General features: G+C 60.7%; 4 protein-coding genes across 4 annotated transcripts; all 4 read left to right on the forward strand.

Moving 5' to 3' along the window:
* The first annotated feature begins 4,412 nt into the window (after positions 1-4,412).
* Positions 4,413-6,997, forward strand: LOC146420109 (maestro heat-like repeat-containing protein family member 1). The gene is made up of 7 exons (XM_085048632.1): positions 4,413-5,038; positions 5,332-5,390; positions 5,494-5,643; positions 5,827-5,975; positions 6,186-6,333; positions 6,579-6,766; positions 6,856-6,997. Exons 1-7 carry the CDS (start codon positions 4,918-4,920, stop codon positions 6,995-6,997), a joined length of 957 nt encoding a protein of 318 aa, XP_084904758.1. The 5' UTR covers positions 4,413-4,917.
* Positions 6,998-7,271: 274 nt separating this feature from the next.
* On the forward strand, positions 7,272-14,043 carry LOC146420110 (uncharacterized). The gene is made up of 8 exons (XM_085048633.1): positions 7,272-7,384; positions 11,565-11,702; positions 11,890-12,066; positions 12,201-12,356; positions 12,493-12,594; positions 12,917-13,019; positions 13,312-13,368; positions 13,661-14,043. The coding sequence occupies exons 1-8, from the start codon at positions 7,274-7,276 to the stop codon at positions 13,858-13,860; spliced, it is 1,044 nt and encodes a 347-aa protein (XP_084904759.1). The 5' UTR covers positions 7,272-7,273; the 3' UTR covers positions 13,861-14,043.
* Positions 7,395-8,388, forward strand: LOC146420111 (uncharacterized). The gene is made up of 3 exons (XM_085048634.1): positions 7,395-7,693; positions 7,901-8,077; positions 8,200-8,388. The coding sequence occupies exons 1-3, from the start codon at positions 7,691-7,693 to the stop codon at positions 8,386-8,388; spliced, it is 369 nt and encodes a 122-aa protein (XP_084904760.1). The 5' UTR covers positions 7,395-7,690.
* LOC146420112 (uncharacterized) lies at positions 8,423-9,861 on the forward strand. Its single transcript, XM_085048631.1, has 4 exons — positions 8,423-8,593; positions 8,887-8,989; positions 9,277-9,333; positions 9,626-9,861. The coding sequence occupies exons 1-4, from the start codon at positions 8,423-8,425 to the stop codon at positions 9,823-9,825; spliced, it is 531 nt and encodes a 176-aa protein (XP_084904757.1). The 3' UTR covers positions 9,826-9,861.
* Positions 14,044-14,067: the final 24 nt, after the last annotated feature.

Raw genomic sequence — 14,067 nt, forward strand, 5'->3', positions numbered from 1 at the left:
GCACAGCCAATGGCTCTGACACCGGGCTCTGTGTTCCCAGGGATTCTCAGGCAGCATCTGAGGGGGCAGCAAGAAGAATTCCAGGTCATCTGTAAGGGTGAGTGATGGCAGCGGGGTGTCAGCGGGGGCTGGCAGGGGGGAGCTGCAATCCCTGTCTCGGCTCTGGATGGCTCTGTGCCCTGTGTGGACGAGGGGCGGCGTGGGCAGAGCACAGAGAGATTTCAGGGGCACGTGGGGGATTCGTGGCCAGCACCTTCCGGCTGATCCCGTTGGTCCCTGCTCGTCCCTGGCCATGGCAAAGGCTGGCAGGGATGGCCCTGGCCGGGGAACTCTCCTCGGGTCCCCGCAGATCCAGGCTCTGACCGTGGCTCTCTTCCTCTCTCTTGCAGCCCTCGGAGACATGGCAGATGACGTCAGCCCCGCCATCGCAAAGCTGGCCCTTCAAACGTTGTACATCCTCCAGGCCGTCCAGAGGACTCGCTTGTCCAGAGTGCAGAGGCTGCAAGAGCAGCTCCAGCAGGCATGGAAGACACGGCCTCCACTGCGAGGCTGTGGATGGCTACGCTGCTGGAGCTCTGTTGAGAGCTGATCTGTGTGCTCTGTCTGCTGGGGCCACCTGAGTCAGCGGGGAACATCTGTTTTCATGAAGACTTCAATTTTTTTTTAGTATGCCCTAAAAAAAGGGTTCATATACTGCTAATGTAATTAATATTATATAAGTAGTAATATAATTGATATTTTTAATATAATTCTCAAATACCGAATGTGTTATAATACACCCAGTGCCAGGATCTTTCTTTTGGTGCCCAGTGTCTGCAGGGCATAGGGGAAGAGGGGAAGACGGGTGCTTGTGCCCAGCAAGTTGCCCGAGCATGCAGTGTGGAAGTGGCCAGAAGCCCCTTGGCCTTCGCTGGTTCTGCCGAAGCCCAAACACTTCCAACGGAGCGGGCTGGCAGAGGCCACAGCTGCAGGGATCCCTGCGAGACTGGTGCCTGGAGATGGCCACAAGCCCTCTGGCAGCCTGGAAGCTCCACCTGTGTCCTCCTGCCCGTGTGTTGCTGGCTGGATTGCTGAGGGCTCCCCGGTGCCTCTTGATCCGGGGCTCCTCTGGAGCTTTGTCGGGGCTGCGCCACAGCCGGGCAGGATGGCCGGGCTGGGGGACACCCTGAGGGGACAGGGCGGTGGGAGGCCTGCAGGGATGAGCTGCTGCCGAGGCCCTGATGGGACAAGGCAGTGGGAAGGCACGAGGGGGATGCGTGAGGGGGTGGGCAGCAGGAGGCTGCAAGGGGACAGGAGGCCCCTGAGGGGATGGGGTGGTGGGAAGCGCTGAGGAATTGGGTATCAGAGGCCAGAAGAAGCCCTCAGGCAGCCCCCCTGTTCCTGCAACCCGGCTGCTCTGGTGTTTCCCCAAGGCATCTCCCTCACTGACCGGTTGGAGGGACCTCCCAAAATGAGGTGTGTACCCCTGCTCCCAGCCTCTCAGACCTGTGGGCCCAGGGGTTGTGGGGCTGGGCGCCTGCCCTCCCTGTCCTTGCGACTGGGGCCCTGGCCCTGCTCAGCCTTAGGCCATGAGCTTGACTGCCTGGGTATTGAGTCTTGTTCCTCTTGTTGCGGGGGAGGCTGACCTCTGTGGCTTTGGGCAAGACAGAGGAAGAAGAGCAGCAGCTTTGAGCCCAAGAGGCACCATGAGCAAGGCCCTCTGGGCCAAGAGCGTTCCCGGGGCACGGATACATGAGCGTGCGAGCTTTGCAGTTCCAGAAGGGTCCTGTCCAGGGAAAGGGCTCAGTAGACTCAGTGGACGTGAGCCACTGGTGGATGTCCCCTCATTTTCCCTCAGTGAGCCACACGTCCCCTCAGTATCACTTGCGGCACCCTCCACTCCCTCAGTGACCCTCAGTGAGCAGGGCTGGGTCTTTGCTTTGCTGTCATTGGCCTTTTGCCATCACGCTCCTTGGGCTTCCCGGAGAGAGGTGCAGCCCTACAAGGAGGGTGAGATCCCTTGTCTCTGCACTTGAGGGGGCAAATGGAGCTCTCCCAACTCCCAGCCCCACCTGTAAGGAGAGCAGGGCTTTTCCCCCAGCCCCAGCAGCTTTCTGCCGGCTGGTGGCCCCTGCCCGGCATGACTGCCTGTACCCAGGGTGCATTGCTGAGGGGGTGGCTGGTGTCCCTCCATTTGCTGATGGAACGCGAGGGTCACCGAGGTAGTGGAGTGTGCCCCAAGGGATGCTGAGGGGACATGAGGTTCCCTGAGTGGGTGGCAGATGCCTTTTATCTCACTGAAGGGAAGATGGATGCCCTGTGCGTTGATGAGGTGCTGTGATGGTCTCTGAAGGCCACGTGGGTGCCCCGCATGCCACTGAAGGGACATGAGGGTCACTGAGGGGGAGGAGGGTGTCAGGTGCTGCGGATTCCCCTGAGGTGATATGGGGGTCACTGAGGGGGAGGAGGGTACCCCTTGTTATGCTGAGGGGACACGAAGGACATTTGAGGCGGAGGCACGTGTGTCGCTGAGGGGCCATGAAGGTCTCTGAGGGGAATGCGTGTGCCAGGTGATGTGGGTCGCACGGAGCAGACACGGGCGTCACTGAAGGGGAGGCAGGAGTCTGTCGTGTTCCTGAGGGTACGTCAGGGTCACTGAGGGATCGCGATGGTCACCCGAGGGGCAGCCGGGCATGCCGTGTGTCGCTGAGGGGACACGCGGCTGCCCGCACGCACGCCACGGCCGCTGAGGGGCCGCGGGCGCCCTGAGGGACACGGCAGGCCCGCGCCACTCCCTGCTGCGCAGCCGCCGCCGCCTCCTCCGCGCCGCAGGGTACGTTTCCCGCCCAGCATCGAGCGGCTCCGCCCCGCCGCTCCCCTCAGCCGCGGGGCGCGGGAACTGCCAGCCGCTGTGGCTGTGTGCCTCTGGGCGAGGCGCCGGCGGGCTGCCGGGAGCGGACTGGGCTTTTCAGCGCTCCCACCCTGTGAGATCGCAGCCTGTCCCTAAACGCTATCAACTTTTGTTCCCAAAGCTGGCACGCCGGTGCATGCACTCTTTACATGTATTTCTAGTCGTCTGATATAAATACAATTTGCTTAGAAGGCTAAGCACCCAGACTGGTACCTGCAGTCCCTTTAATAAATTGGGAAAAAAAAAAGTCTTTGTTATTATACGTTGTAATTGGTGTACAACAAATGTACTCATGACCCCTTTGTTAAATTTGTTTTCCTCTCCTCTGCCCATCTGTGGCAGGGGAGAGCGAGCACCTTCTCAGGCAATCATTCTCCAGAAGCCCAGTGCCAGGCACCCACAACACCAGATCTCGCTTGTTCCTTGCACAGGCTGTCCGTCAGACCTGCTGTGCTCTGTCATGCTGGCGCCCCAGAACGCACTGGATTTCGGCACCATCCCCCTGAGGAAAGCCTTCGGTCCAACCCTGCATCCCCATTTCAGACTGTACATGAACATTGTGGACTTCTTCCCGCTCACCCTGGAACCGTGTGGCAGTGTAGAAGCTCAGCTGTGACAGCCCTGCATGGGAGAGACTTGAATTCATCTAGGGAGTGTTTCCAAAGGCTTTGTGTGCAATCCTTGCTGCTTTCTTTTGTGATAATTTGTATCCCGGGAGCATTGCAATTCTCCAAATTGCAATTTTCAAACACGTGTTTGCCTTTGGAGATGGAGAAGAGATTGTTGGAAGCTTTAGATATAGCCATGCTTGAGCTTCCCAGTTGGTGGCCGTCCATTGCCTTGCCAAGTAGGCACCCAGTTGTGTTTGGACGTGAGCTGCCACAGCCAGACACGCAGCAACTGCAGCGTTGAACATCAGAGGATGGACGAATGTTTTTCCCAGAAAAACAGACAGAAGAGCACAAGGAAACATGACAGTGTCTCTGTAGAATCTCTTTGTCCCGTGAAACACAGCAGCTGATGGTGTTCTGGTGCTGCTGCTAATCCCTTCCATGAAAAACAATCATTCCAGGAAGGAGCAACATCATCTGACAGATACCAAGCATTGCCTCCAGCTGCTCCAGCTGCTCCTGCCATTGGGCACCTACCCGTTGGCTTTGGCTGCCCCCTGGCAGAGAAGCCCGGCAGGGGCACAGGTCTGTGTGGCAGCAGACGGGCACCAGCACTGCCAGGGTACGGGGGGGTGGCAGGTGTGCTTTTGTGGGGACTCTGCCACACCTGCTGATTTCAGTGCTCCCCAAGCCCCAGGGCTCAGAGCAGCATTGGTGCCCTGGCCCACGCCTTCCTTGTGTGTGTGACACCCCCGTGTTTAGGATGGCCAGCAGCCATCCTGGGGTGGGGGCGGCCCCAGGGCAGGTGGCAGCGTGTGCAAGGGCCCTTTGTGACATGGTGCAGCATAGTCATCGTGGGATGCCACGGGACGGCATGTCCACGGGCCCTTTGTGACATGCTGTGACATAGGTGCTGGAAGCGACACAGCTAAGCCTCAGTGCTCGGAGCACGCGACGGGACAGGACGGGACAGAGCGTTGCCGTGAGGATTTCCCACAGCGCACTCGTTCCTTGCCGACCCAGAGCTTTTCCGAGGCGTTCTTCCTGCAGGTGACCTCGAGGCCAAGCCACAGGACTTGGTGACCTGTGGCCTCCTCGAGGCTTCTCTTTTGCAGCTGCCCCCGAGGGCAGACCGCGGGACTTGGTGACTCGGAGCTTTTCCGAGGCATCGCCTATCCCTGTGGCCTGTGCCCTCGAGGCCAGACCGTGGGACTTGGTGACCACAGTCACCAAGGACGAGGAGTCTCCTGTCCTTGTGGCAGGAGCCCTCAAGACCAGAGTGCAGGACTTGCTGTCCTGTAGCCTTCCCAAGACTTCTCTCTTGCAGGTGCCTTCAAGGCACGACTGCAGCACTTGCTTACCCAGAGCTTTCCCAAGGCGTCTCTCCTGCAAGCAGCCATTGTTCCGGTCACTGACATGGAGCAGAAACCCCCAAGCGAGCCCAAGGTGGCCTGGGAGGAGGAGGAGGGAGAAGGCCCTGGAGCTGCCCCAGCACAGCAGCCTGGAGAGGTGGAGCAATCCCCAGTGGTGCCGGAGGGTGAGTGGCAGAGCTGGGCCACAGGGCTGGTGCCTGCAGCCAGCTTGGCCCCATCCCATCCCATCCCATCCCATCCCATCCCATCCCATCCCATCCCATCCCATCCCATCCCCCAGGGACATGCCCATGGATAGACTAGAAGAGGGGCTGGGGCTGACCCCTGCTGCAGCCGTGCTGCATCCCCTGGGCATCCCGGGGCTGTCCCTGCCTGGGCAGCACAGGCCTGGGCTGTGTTCTCTGGCCTCTCCTGCAGCCCCTCAGCCCTGGCTGTGCTCACTCTTTCCCACATGCAGGCACGGACCAGACACAACAGCAGGACTCTGCTCTTGATCGCTTCCGCAGAACAGCGCAGGTAGCTGCAGCCATCCCACTGGGGCTGGGCTTGCTGTCACTGTTCAGCTGAGCGCCTGGAGAACTCCATGGAGTGTCCCTCTCTTCTTGCCCTTCTCGTGTAGATGGTTTGCAAATTCATCAGAAGACTTCAGGAGGAAGAGACCAGCATCAGAGATGCTGGGGCCAGAGCATACTCTGCCGTCTTCAAGACGAAGACCAGTGCTGCTCTGCTGGATTTGCTTGTGAAGAATGGTGTTTCCAGTCCAAAGCAAGTAAGCAGCCTGTGGCCAGGGCTGGAGCTCTCCAAGAATCGCTTGGCTTCCCAAGCCATGCCCAGTAGCATCTTTAAGCCTTTGAGGCCATCACAGTGTGGTGGGAAGGGAGGCACTTCTCTGGGGAAGCTGGGGACATTACTCCCTCTGGAAGCTTTCCAGCTCTCCCTGGGCCTTCTCCAGGTGCCAGCCATGGTGAGATACATCCACCGATGGCTAAAGTCAAATGACTCGGCTCAGCTCAGGCTGGACAGTACCGTGGTGGATCTGACTGAGCAATACCCCGCTGATGTAGTGATAACCCTCCTGCGTGTGGCCCCATCGTGTGACAGGTACAGGACCCACCTGCCCAGAGGGCTCAGGGCTCACCAGCCCATCACCCTGTGGAACCTGTCCCTGGGGTCTGTCCCCTCAGGAGCCTGTCCACTGGGCGTGTGTGCAGTGGGCACAGACAGGGCTGGAAGGCAGCCTGGGCCCCCACAGCTGCCTATGGCACGGTGCTGTGGCAGAGACCCTCCTGACACAGAGCTCTGACCCCACAGAGCTGCCATGACCATGTGGAAAGCGATCATGTCCTCGCCCAGGACTGTGAGGCCGGCGATGCTGACTCTCCTTGATGTGCTGGCAAACTGGCCAAAGCACAGCACGTGCACCTGTGATGGGGAAAACAGGGATGTCTTTGCCCTGGCTGTGAGTTTGTGGAAGTGGCCTTTGCTCGCCCCCAGCTCGCCTCTCCCGCAGCTCTCCATCCTCCTTCCCCCAGTGCATCTCCCTGCCTCAGGCGCTGGGCTGAAACCTGGCCTAGGGGCAGGTCCAGGGCCACCAGGCCCGGTGCTCCCCCTGCCTCTCCCCTGGCCTCTCCCTGCCACGCTCGGGCCCTGCCACACGGACACCTCGGCACTGAGTGCTGTCTCGGCGCCGTTTGTCTTTTGCAGGCAACGGTGGTGATGTGGAAGATCCTCCAGCTGCCCTGTCGCCAATATGTACTGATAGCGTTTTTCCCGATCCTCTTTGTGTATCTGCTCTTCCAAGTGTTCTTCAGCACTTTGGAGATGCCAGATGAGGTTGAAACCTTCTGGAAGGGATGCCAGGAGCAACACGGCCTTGCCACCAACCCCAACAGGTGTTCCATGCCAGTCCTCCTGTCCCTCCCATGTCCCCAGGGGAGGAGACAGCGGTCCCAGCGTGACCTGGGCTTTGCTCTGCACACAGCTTCGTTTTGAGGACCCTCAAGGCCCTGCTCTGCCGACGGCAGTGTGGGCAAGTGGTGCTGGCAATGGAACGCAGGCGTGGCTGGGACACACTGCTCTGTGCTGACACCCACCACTGTGCCGTGGGTATGCTGGCCAGGTGAGATCCCCTTCTCCCCACAGCCCTTGGCATTTGTGCTCTGTGCCTGGGGTGCCCCACACAGTCCCCATGGTTGTGGGCCAGCGGGCCGTGTCACTGAGGGATGGCCAAGCAGACAGGAACAGGCTGGGAGAGGAAGGTGTCCAGAAAGAGTCGCCTCCCAATTTGCCCACATCCCTCCAGGGATGCTGGTCAAAGACCAAGCCTCTGTGAGACCGTCCTGGGAGAGGTCTGTCCCCCCATCTCATGGACTTGGTTCCTTTTCTCTTCTTCCAGGGAGATGTCTCGTGTCTCCGTACGCTTGTCTTCCGAGATCGCTCGCCACATGCTCAGGCTTCTTAGCATAGAGGAGCCACGGTGGGAGCTGCCCGCCCTGGCATTCCTTGTGGAGGTGAGCCTGAAGGCCAGCGCTGCCTCGCTCAGCTGCCTCCCAGCTCTCTGCCCTCTCAAAGCCGCAGCTGCCTGGGACGGTGCCCATGCCCTGTGCTGCTGCCTGGGCCCAGTGCTGACTGGTTCTGGGCTCTGGCCAGCTGGCTCCCCCATCACTGCCTGTGCCTTTCAGGTCATCCCATGCCAGGATTTGACAAAAAGTGGTAACAGAGTCCTGAAAATTGTGTCAAGGCACCTGCAGAGCGAGTGCAGGGAGAGACGTCGCCTGGCGCTCAGGGCCCTCGTGGAACTCATTGACAATCCATCGATGGTGAGGAGGGGCAGCGGCTGAGGAATTAATGGCAGCATGGGGCAAGGGAATGCAGTCAGGCAGGCTTGGCTGTGCTTCAGGAGCTGAGGCAGCTGCTCCCAGCTCTCCTGCCTGCCGGCTCAGCTGCCTGAGTGCTTTGGGACAGCCCTTTGGCCTCTGAGCCCTGCGGCGGCAGGGTGTGGTTGCACAACCTTGTGTTCTGCACAGGCCGGAAGAATGTGGAGGCTGACTGAAAGCCTCATGACGCTACTGCACGACACAGATGGAGACATGGTTGCAATGACACTCACTGCACTGGGCTATAGAGTGTCAGACAAAGTCGTGCCGCTCCCCAGCTCCATCGCCCTGAAGCTGGCTGAGGCGCTCCTGCCACTCTTTGACAATGTAAGGCTCTGTGCCCCCGGGCACAGGCACTAGTCCTGGCCTGGGCTTTTTGTGCCCTGTGGATCTTCAGGCGTGTGCCAGAGCAGCCAATTCTGAGGTCTTTTTTTCTTCCTTTCCGACAGGATAACAGTGTGGTGCAGCAGCGCTCCATGTTTGTCTTCCGAGGCTTGGTGACTTCTCTAGGGGAGAAGGGAAAAAAGGCCCTGAAGACAAAGGCGTGGCAGAGCCTGCTCCCACTCTACTTCCACTGCCATGATGAGAAGAGACCTGTGGCAGAGGTGAGGACTCGTGGGCTGCTGGAGTGCCCCTGAGAGGGGGCTCCGCTGACTCCTGGCTTGGTGCCTCATGGGCTGCGCTCCAGGCGTCCTGTGCCCTGAGCTGGGGTGCCATCTGTGGGTCTCTGCTGCTATCCAGGCTTCTCGGGAAGCACTGCTTGGAGTGGCCAGGTTCCTGAAGAGACGGGATCTGACAGAGGTGGTGAAGAAGAACGAGCTGTGGAAGTTTGGCGAGTGCCTGGTAAGGATGGCGTGAAAGCCCCACCCCAGCCTGGAGAAAACCCCCTCCCCTGGCCCCTACCCACTGCTGCACCCAGGAACCACACGGGCTCTTCTTCATCCTCCCCTGGCTCCGAGCCGAGTGCCGATGGAGCCCCGGCCCAGCTGGGCTGTGCGGCTCTCCGGGCAGCACTCCGGCCCTCTGCCCCCTCCAAGGCGCGGCGCCAGCGGCTGCCGGCGGGCAGGGGATGCCAGGGCTGGGCCGAGTAAGGGGCAGAGCCCACGCCAAGCCTTCCTTCCTGGCGCTCTCTCCAGCTGCCAAAGGACAGGAGCCAAGCGGCCGAGCACCTGCGCCACGCCCTGCCCTACTTGAACAGCCCACAGGAGTCCCTGCGAGAAGAGGCCGTCAGGTTCATTGGTGAGGCACGATCCCGGGCCCTCGCCCCGCCCCGCCGCAGCTCGGCCCGAGCCCCAGCTGCTGCCCCGGCAGGGCATCCGTGCCCAGGGCTCTGGAGCCCCGCCTGGCCTCGGGGCTGCTACCGCCCCGCTCTCGCAGGGAGCCGTGCCCTTCCTTGGGCGTCCGGATGCGGCAAGGGCCCGGGCTGAGCCATGCCGGCGCAGGATGCCGTGTGGCCCCGGGGCTGGCAGCGCCGCTGTGGGGGAGCTGTGCCGCTGGGGCTGTGACACAGGGCTCTGTGTTCCCAGGGATTCTCGGGCGGCATCTGAGGGGGCAGCAGGAAGAATTCCACGTCATCTGCAAGGGTGAGTGATGGCAGCGGGGTGTCAGCGCCGGCTGGCAGGGGGGAGCTGCAATCCCTGTCCCGGCTCTGCATTGCTCTGTGCCCTGTGTGGACGAGGGACGGCGTGGGCAGAGCGCAGAGAGATTTCAGGGGCACGTGGGGGATTCGTGGCCAGCACCTTCCGGCTGAGCCTGTTGGTTCCTTCTCGTCCCTGGCCATGGCAAAGGCTGGCGGGGATGGCCCTGGCCGGGGAACTCTCCTCGGGTCCCCGCAGATCCAGGCTCTGACCGTGGCTCTCTTCCTCTCTCTTGCAGCCCTTGAAGACACGGCCAAGGACGTAAGCAGTGCCGTATCAAACCTGGCACTGCAAAGCTTGTACGTCCTCAAGGCAGCAGAGAGAGCTCCCATGTCCAGAGCCCAGAGGCTGCATGATTTGCTTCGCAGGATATGGAAGTCACGGCCTCGTCTGTGTGGCCATTGCTGGCTGAGCTGCTGGAGATCGGCAGACAGCTAATCTTCATACCTCTCACTGCTGGGGCTACCTGAGCCAGCGGGGAACATCTGTTTTACAAAGACTTTCTTTTTTCTATGCCCTTATAAAAGGGTTCATATATTGTCGATACCCCGCTGACGTAGTGACAACCCTCCTGCGTGTGGCCCCATCGTGTGACAGGTACAGGACCCACCTGCCCAGAGAGCTCAGGGCTCACCAGCCAATCACCCTGTGGAACCTGTCCCTGGGGTCTGTCCCCTCAGGAGCCTGTCCCCTGGGCGTGTGGGCAGTGGGCATAGACAGGGCTGGAAGGCAGCCTGGGCCCCCACAGCTGCCTATGGCACGGTGCTCTGGCGGAGACTCTCCTGATACAGAGCTCTGACCCCACAGAGCTGCTATGACCATGTGGAAAGCGATCATGACCTCACCCAAGACTGCGGAGCTGGCGATGCTGACTCTCCTTGATGTGCTGGCAACCTGGCCAAAGCACAGCACATTCACTTGTGATGGGGAGCTCACGGATGTCTTTGCCCTGGCTGTGAGTTTGTGGAAGTGGCCTTTGCTCGCCCCCAGGTCGCCTCTCCCTCAGCTCTCCATCCTCCTTCCCCCAGTGCATCTCCCTGCCTCAGGCGCTGGGCTGAAACCTGGCCTAGGGGCAGGTCCAGGGCCACCAGGCCCGGTGCTCCCCCTGCCTCTCCCCTGGCCTCTCCCTCCCACGCTCGGGCCCTGCCACACGGACACCTCGGCACTGAGCGCTGTCTCGGCGCGGTTTGTCTTTTGCAGGCAACGGTGGTGATGTGGAAGATCCTCCAGGTGCCCTGCGGCCAACATGTACTGATAGCGTTTTTCCCGATTGTCTTTGTGCATCTGCTCTTCCAAGTGTTCTCGAGCACTTTGGATACACCAGAGGAGGTTGAAGCCTTCTGGAAGGGATGCCAGGAGCAACACGGCCTGGCCACCAAACCCAACAGGTGCTCCGTGCCAGTCCTCCTGTCCCTCTCATGCCCCCAGGAGAGGAGACAGTGGTCCCAGCGTGACCTGGGCTTTGCTCTGCACACAGCTTCGCAGTGAGGACCCTCAAGGCCTTGCTCTGCCTACAGCAGTGTGAGCATGTGGTGCTGGAAGTGCAACGCAGGCATGGCTGGGACACACTGCTCTGTGCTGACACCCACCACTATGCCGTGGGTGTGCTGGCCAGGTAAGATCCCCTTCTCCCCGCAGCCCTCGGCATTTGTGCTCTGTGCCCGGGGTGCCCCACACAGTCCCCATGGTCGTGGGCCAGAGGGCCTTGTCACGGAGGGATGGCCAAGCAGACTGGAAAAGCCTGGGAGAGGAGGCTGACCAGGAGCAGCCAGCTCACAAAGGGCCCAGGTCCCCTGGCAGGGTGGTGCAGAAGATCACAACTCTGTGAGTCAGGCCTGTGAGAGGTTTGCCATCCCACGTCAGCGTCTTAGTGCCTTTTTCCACCTTCCAGGGAGATGTGCAATGCATCCGTGCTCTTGTCTGGCAGCATCTTATGCAGCCTCCTTGACATGCTCTGCAAAGAGAGGCCATACTGGGATTTCCCCGCGCTGGCATTCCTTGTGGAGGCGAGCCTGAAGGCCAGTGCTGCCTCGCTCAGCTGCCTCCCGGCTCTCTGCCCTCTCGTAGGTGCAGCTGCCTGGGACGGTGCCCGTGCCCTGTGCTGCTGCATGGGCCTAGGCCTGAATGATTCTGGGCTCCTGCCGGCCGGCTCCCCCGTCACTGCCTGTGCCTTTCAGGTTGTCCCATGGTTGGACTTGAAGGAAAGTGGTGACAGCATCATGCAACTCCTGTCAAGGCACCTGCAGAGCGAGCGCAGGGAGATACGTCTCCAGGTTCTCAGAGTCCTCCACATGCTCATTGACAATCCCTCAATGGTGAGAAGGGGCAGTAGCTGAAGCATTCATGGCAGCGTGGGGCTAGGGAACACAGTCACTTGGGCTTGGCTGGGCTTCGGGAGCTGACGCAGCTGCTCCCAGCTCTCCTGCCTCCGCGTTCAGCTGCCTGAGTGCTTTGGGCCCTGCAGCAGCAGGGTGGGGTTGCACAGCCTTGTGTTCTGCACAGGCTGATAGAATGCAGAGCCTGACAGAAAACCTCGTGGAGCTCCTCCGGGAAAATGATAATGATGTGGTCAGGATGGCCATCGTGGTGCTCGGCTCTTTCTTTCTGGATAATGCCACCCTGATATCCAGCCCCATCACCCTGCAGCTGGCTGAGGCGCTCCTGCCACTCTTTGACAACGTAAGGTTCTGTGCCCCCACGCATGGGCACTGGGTGCTGCCTGAACACTTTGTGTTCTATGGATTTTTCAGGCCTGTGCCCACGTGGGCCTGGAGCAGCCAATGCTGGGGTAATTTCTTCCTTCTTTTGGACAGGAAGATAGCCAGGTGCAGCTGCTCTCCATGTTTATCTTCCGAGCTCTGATGTCATCTTTAGAAAAAGAAGGAAAAGAGCTCCTGAAGATACAAGTGCGCCGGAGCCTGCTCCCATTCTTCTTCCACTGCCATGATGAGAAGAGATCTGTGGCACAGGTGAGGACTTGTGGGCTGCTGGAGTGCCCCTGAGAGCGGGCTCAGCTGACTCCTGTCCTGGTGCCTCATGGGCTGCGCTCTAGGCGTCCTGTGCCCTGAGCTGTGGTGCCATCTGTGGGTCTCTGCTGCTCTCCAGGCTTCTCGAACAGCGCTGCTTGCTGTGGCCAAGTTCCTGAAGTGGTGGGACATCGCAAAGCTTGTCAACGAGGAGAAACTCTGGAAGTTTGGCGAGTGTCTGGTAAGGATGACGTGAAAACCACAGCCCCAGCCTGGAGAAAATACCCTCCCCCGGTGGCCAGTGTGTGGGGTTGGCAGCTGTGCCCCTGCCCACTGCTGCATCCAGGAACCACACGGGCTCTTCTCCAGCCTGCCCTGGCCCCGAGCCGGGTGCCGATGGAGCCCCGGCCCGGCTGGGCTGTGCGGCTCCCCGGGCAGCACTCCGGCCCTTTGCCCCCTCCAAAGCGCGGCGCCAGCGGCTGCCGGCGGGCAGGGGAGGCCAGGGCTGGGCAGGCCAAGGGGCAGAGCCCGCGCCAAGCCTTCCCTCCTGGCGCTCTCTCCAGCTGGCAAAGGACAGGAGCCGGGCGGCCGAGCACCTGCGCCACGCCCTGCCCTACCTGGACAACCCACAGGAGTCCCTGCGAGAGGCGGCCGTCAGGTTCCTTGGTGAGGCACGATCCCGGGCTCCCGCCCCGCCCCGCCCCGCCGCAGCTCGGCCCCAGCCCCGGCTGCTGCCCCGGCAGGGCATCCATGCCCAAGGCTCTGCAGCCCCGCCTGGCCTCGGGGCTGCTACCGCCCCGCTCTCGCAGGGAGCCGTGCCCTTCCTTGGGCGTCCGGATGCGGCAAACGCCCGGGCTGAGCTCTGCCGGCGCAGGACGCCTTGTGGCCCCGGGGCTGGCAGCGCCGCTGTGGGGGAGCTGTGCCGCTGGGGCTGTGACACCGGGCTCTGTGTTCCCAGGGATTCTCGGGCGGCATCTGAGGGGGCAGCAGAAAGAATTCCACGTCATCTGCAAGGGTGAGTGAGGGCAGTGGGGTGTCAGCGCCGGCTGGCAGGGAGGAGCTGCAATCCCTGTCCCGGCTCTGCATTGCTCTGTGCCCTGTGTGGACGAGGGACGGCGTGGGCAGAGCACAGAGAGATTTCAGGGGCACGTGGGGGATTCGTGGCCAGCACCTTCCGGCTGATCCCGTTGGTCCCTGCTCGTCCCTGGCCATGGCAAAGGCTGGCGGGGATGGCCCTGGCCGGGGAACTCTCCTCGGGTCCCCGCAGATCCAGGCTCTGACCGTGGCTCTCTTCCTCTCTCTTGCAGCCCTTGAAGACACGGCCAAGGACATAAGCAGTGCCGTATCAAACCTGGCACTGCAAAGCTTGTACGTCCTCAAGGCAGCAGAGAGAGCTCCCATGTCCAGAGCCCAGAGGCTGCATGACTTGCTTCGCAGGATATGGAAGTCACGGCCTCGTCTGTGTGGCCATTGCTGGCTGAGCTGCTGGAGATCAGCAGACAGCTAATCTGCAAACCTCTCTCTGCTGGGGCTACCTGAGCCAGCGGGGAACATCTGTTTTACAATGACTTTTTTTTTTTTCCTATGCCCTTGTACAAGGGTTCATATATTGTTATTTTAGTTAATATCATAGTAATAGTAATATAATTTATAATGTTTATATAATTCTCAAATATAGAACGTGTTATAATACACCCAATGCCAGGATCTTTCT

The sequence above is a fragment of the Lichenostomus cassidix genome, unplaced genomic scaffold (genome assembly GCF_008360975.1).
Source record: "Lichenostomus cassidix isolate B80296 unplaced genomic scaffold, HeHo_3.0 HiC_scaffold_73, whole genome shotgun sequence".
Lineage (NCBI taxonomy): Eukaryota > Metazoa > Chordata > Aves > Passeriformes > Meliphagidae > Lichenostomus > Lichenostomus cassidix.

Bases quoted from the DNA above. Each gene is read 5' to 3' on its own strand.
- LOC146420109 (XM_085048632.1), top strand. From the start codon at position 4,918: ATGGAGCAGAAACCCCCAAGCGAGCCCAAGGTGGCCTGGGAGGAGGAG. The intron at 5,391-5,493 runs GTAGCTGCAGCC...CTTCTCGTGTAG, and splicing joins GCTTCCGCAGAACAGCGCAG to ATGGTTTGCAAATTCATCAG. The intron at 5,976-6,185 runs GTACAGGACCCA...CTGACCCCACAG, and splicing joins GTGGCCCCATCGTGTGACAG to AGCTGCCATGACCATGTGGA.
- LOC146420112 (XM_085048631.1), top strand. From the start codon at position 8,423: ATGGGCTGCGCTCCAGGCGTCCTGTGCCCTGAGCTGGGGTGCCATCTG. The intron at 8,594-8,886 runs GTAAGGATGGCG...CGCTCTCTCCAG, and splicing joins GGAAGTTTGGCGAGTGCCTG to CTGCCAAAGGACAGGAGCCA. The intron at 9,334-9,625 runs GTGAGTGATGGC...TCTCTCTTGCAG, and splicing joins ATTCCACGTCATCTGCAAGG to CCCTTGAAGACACGGCCAAG.
- LOC146420110 (XM_085048633.1), top strand. From the start codon at position 7,274: ATGTCTCGTGTCTCCGTACGCTTGTCTTCCGAGATCGCTCGCCACATG. The intron at 12,357-12,492 runs GTGAGGACTTGT...GCTGCTCTCCAG, and splicing joins AGAAGAGATCTGTGGCACAG to GCTTCTCGAACAGCGCTGCT. The intron at 13,369-13,660 runs GTGAGTGAGGGC...TCTCTCTTGCAG, and splicing joins ATTCCACGTCATCTGCAAGG to CCCTTGAAGACACGGCCAAG.
- LOC146420111 (XM_085048634.1), top strand. The intron at 8,078-8,199 runs GTAAGGCTCTGT...CCTTTCCGACAG, and splicing joins TCCTGCCACTCTTTGACAAT to GATAACAGTGTGGTGCAGCA.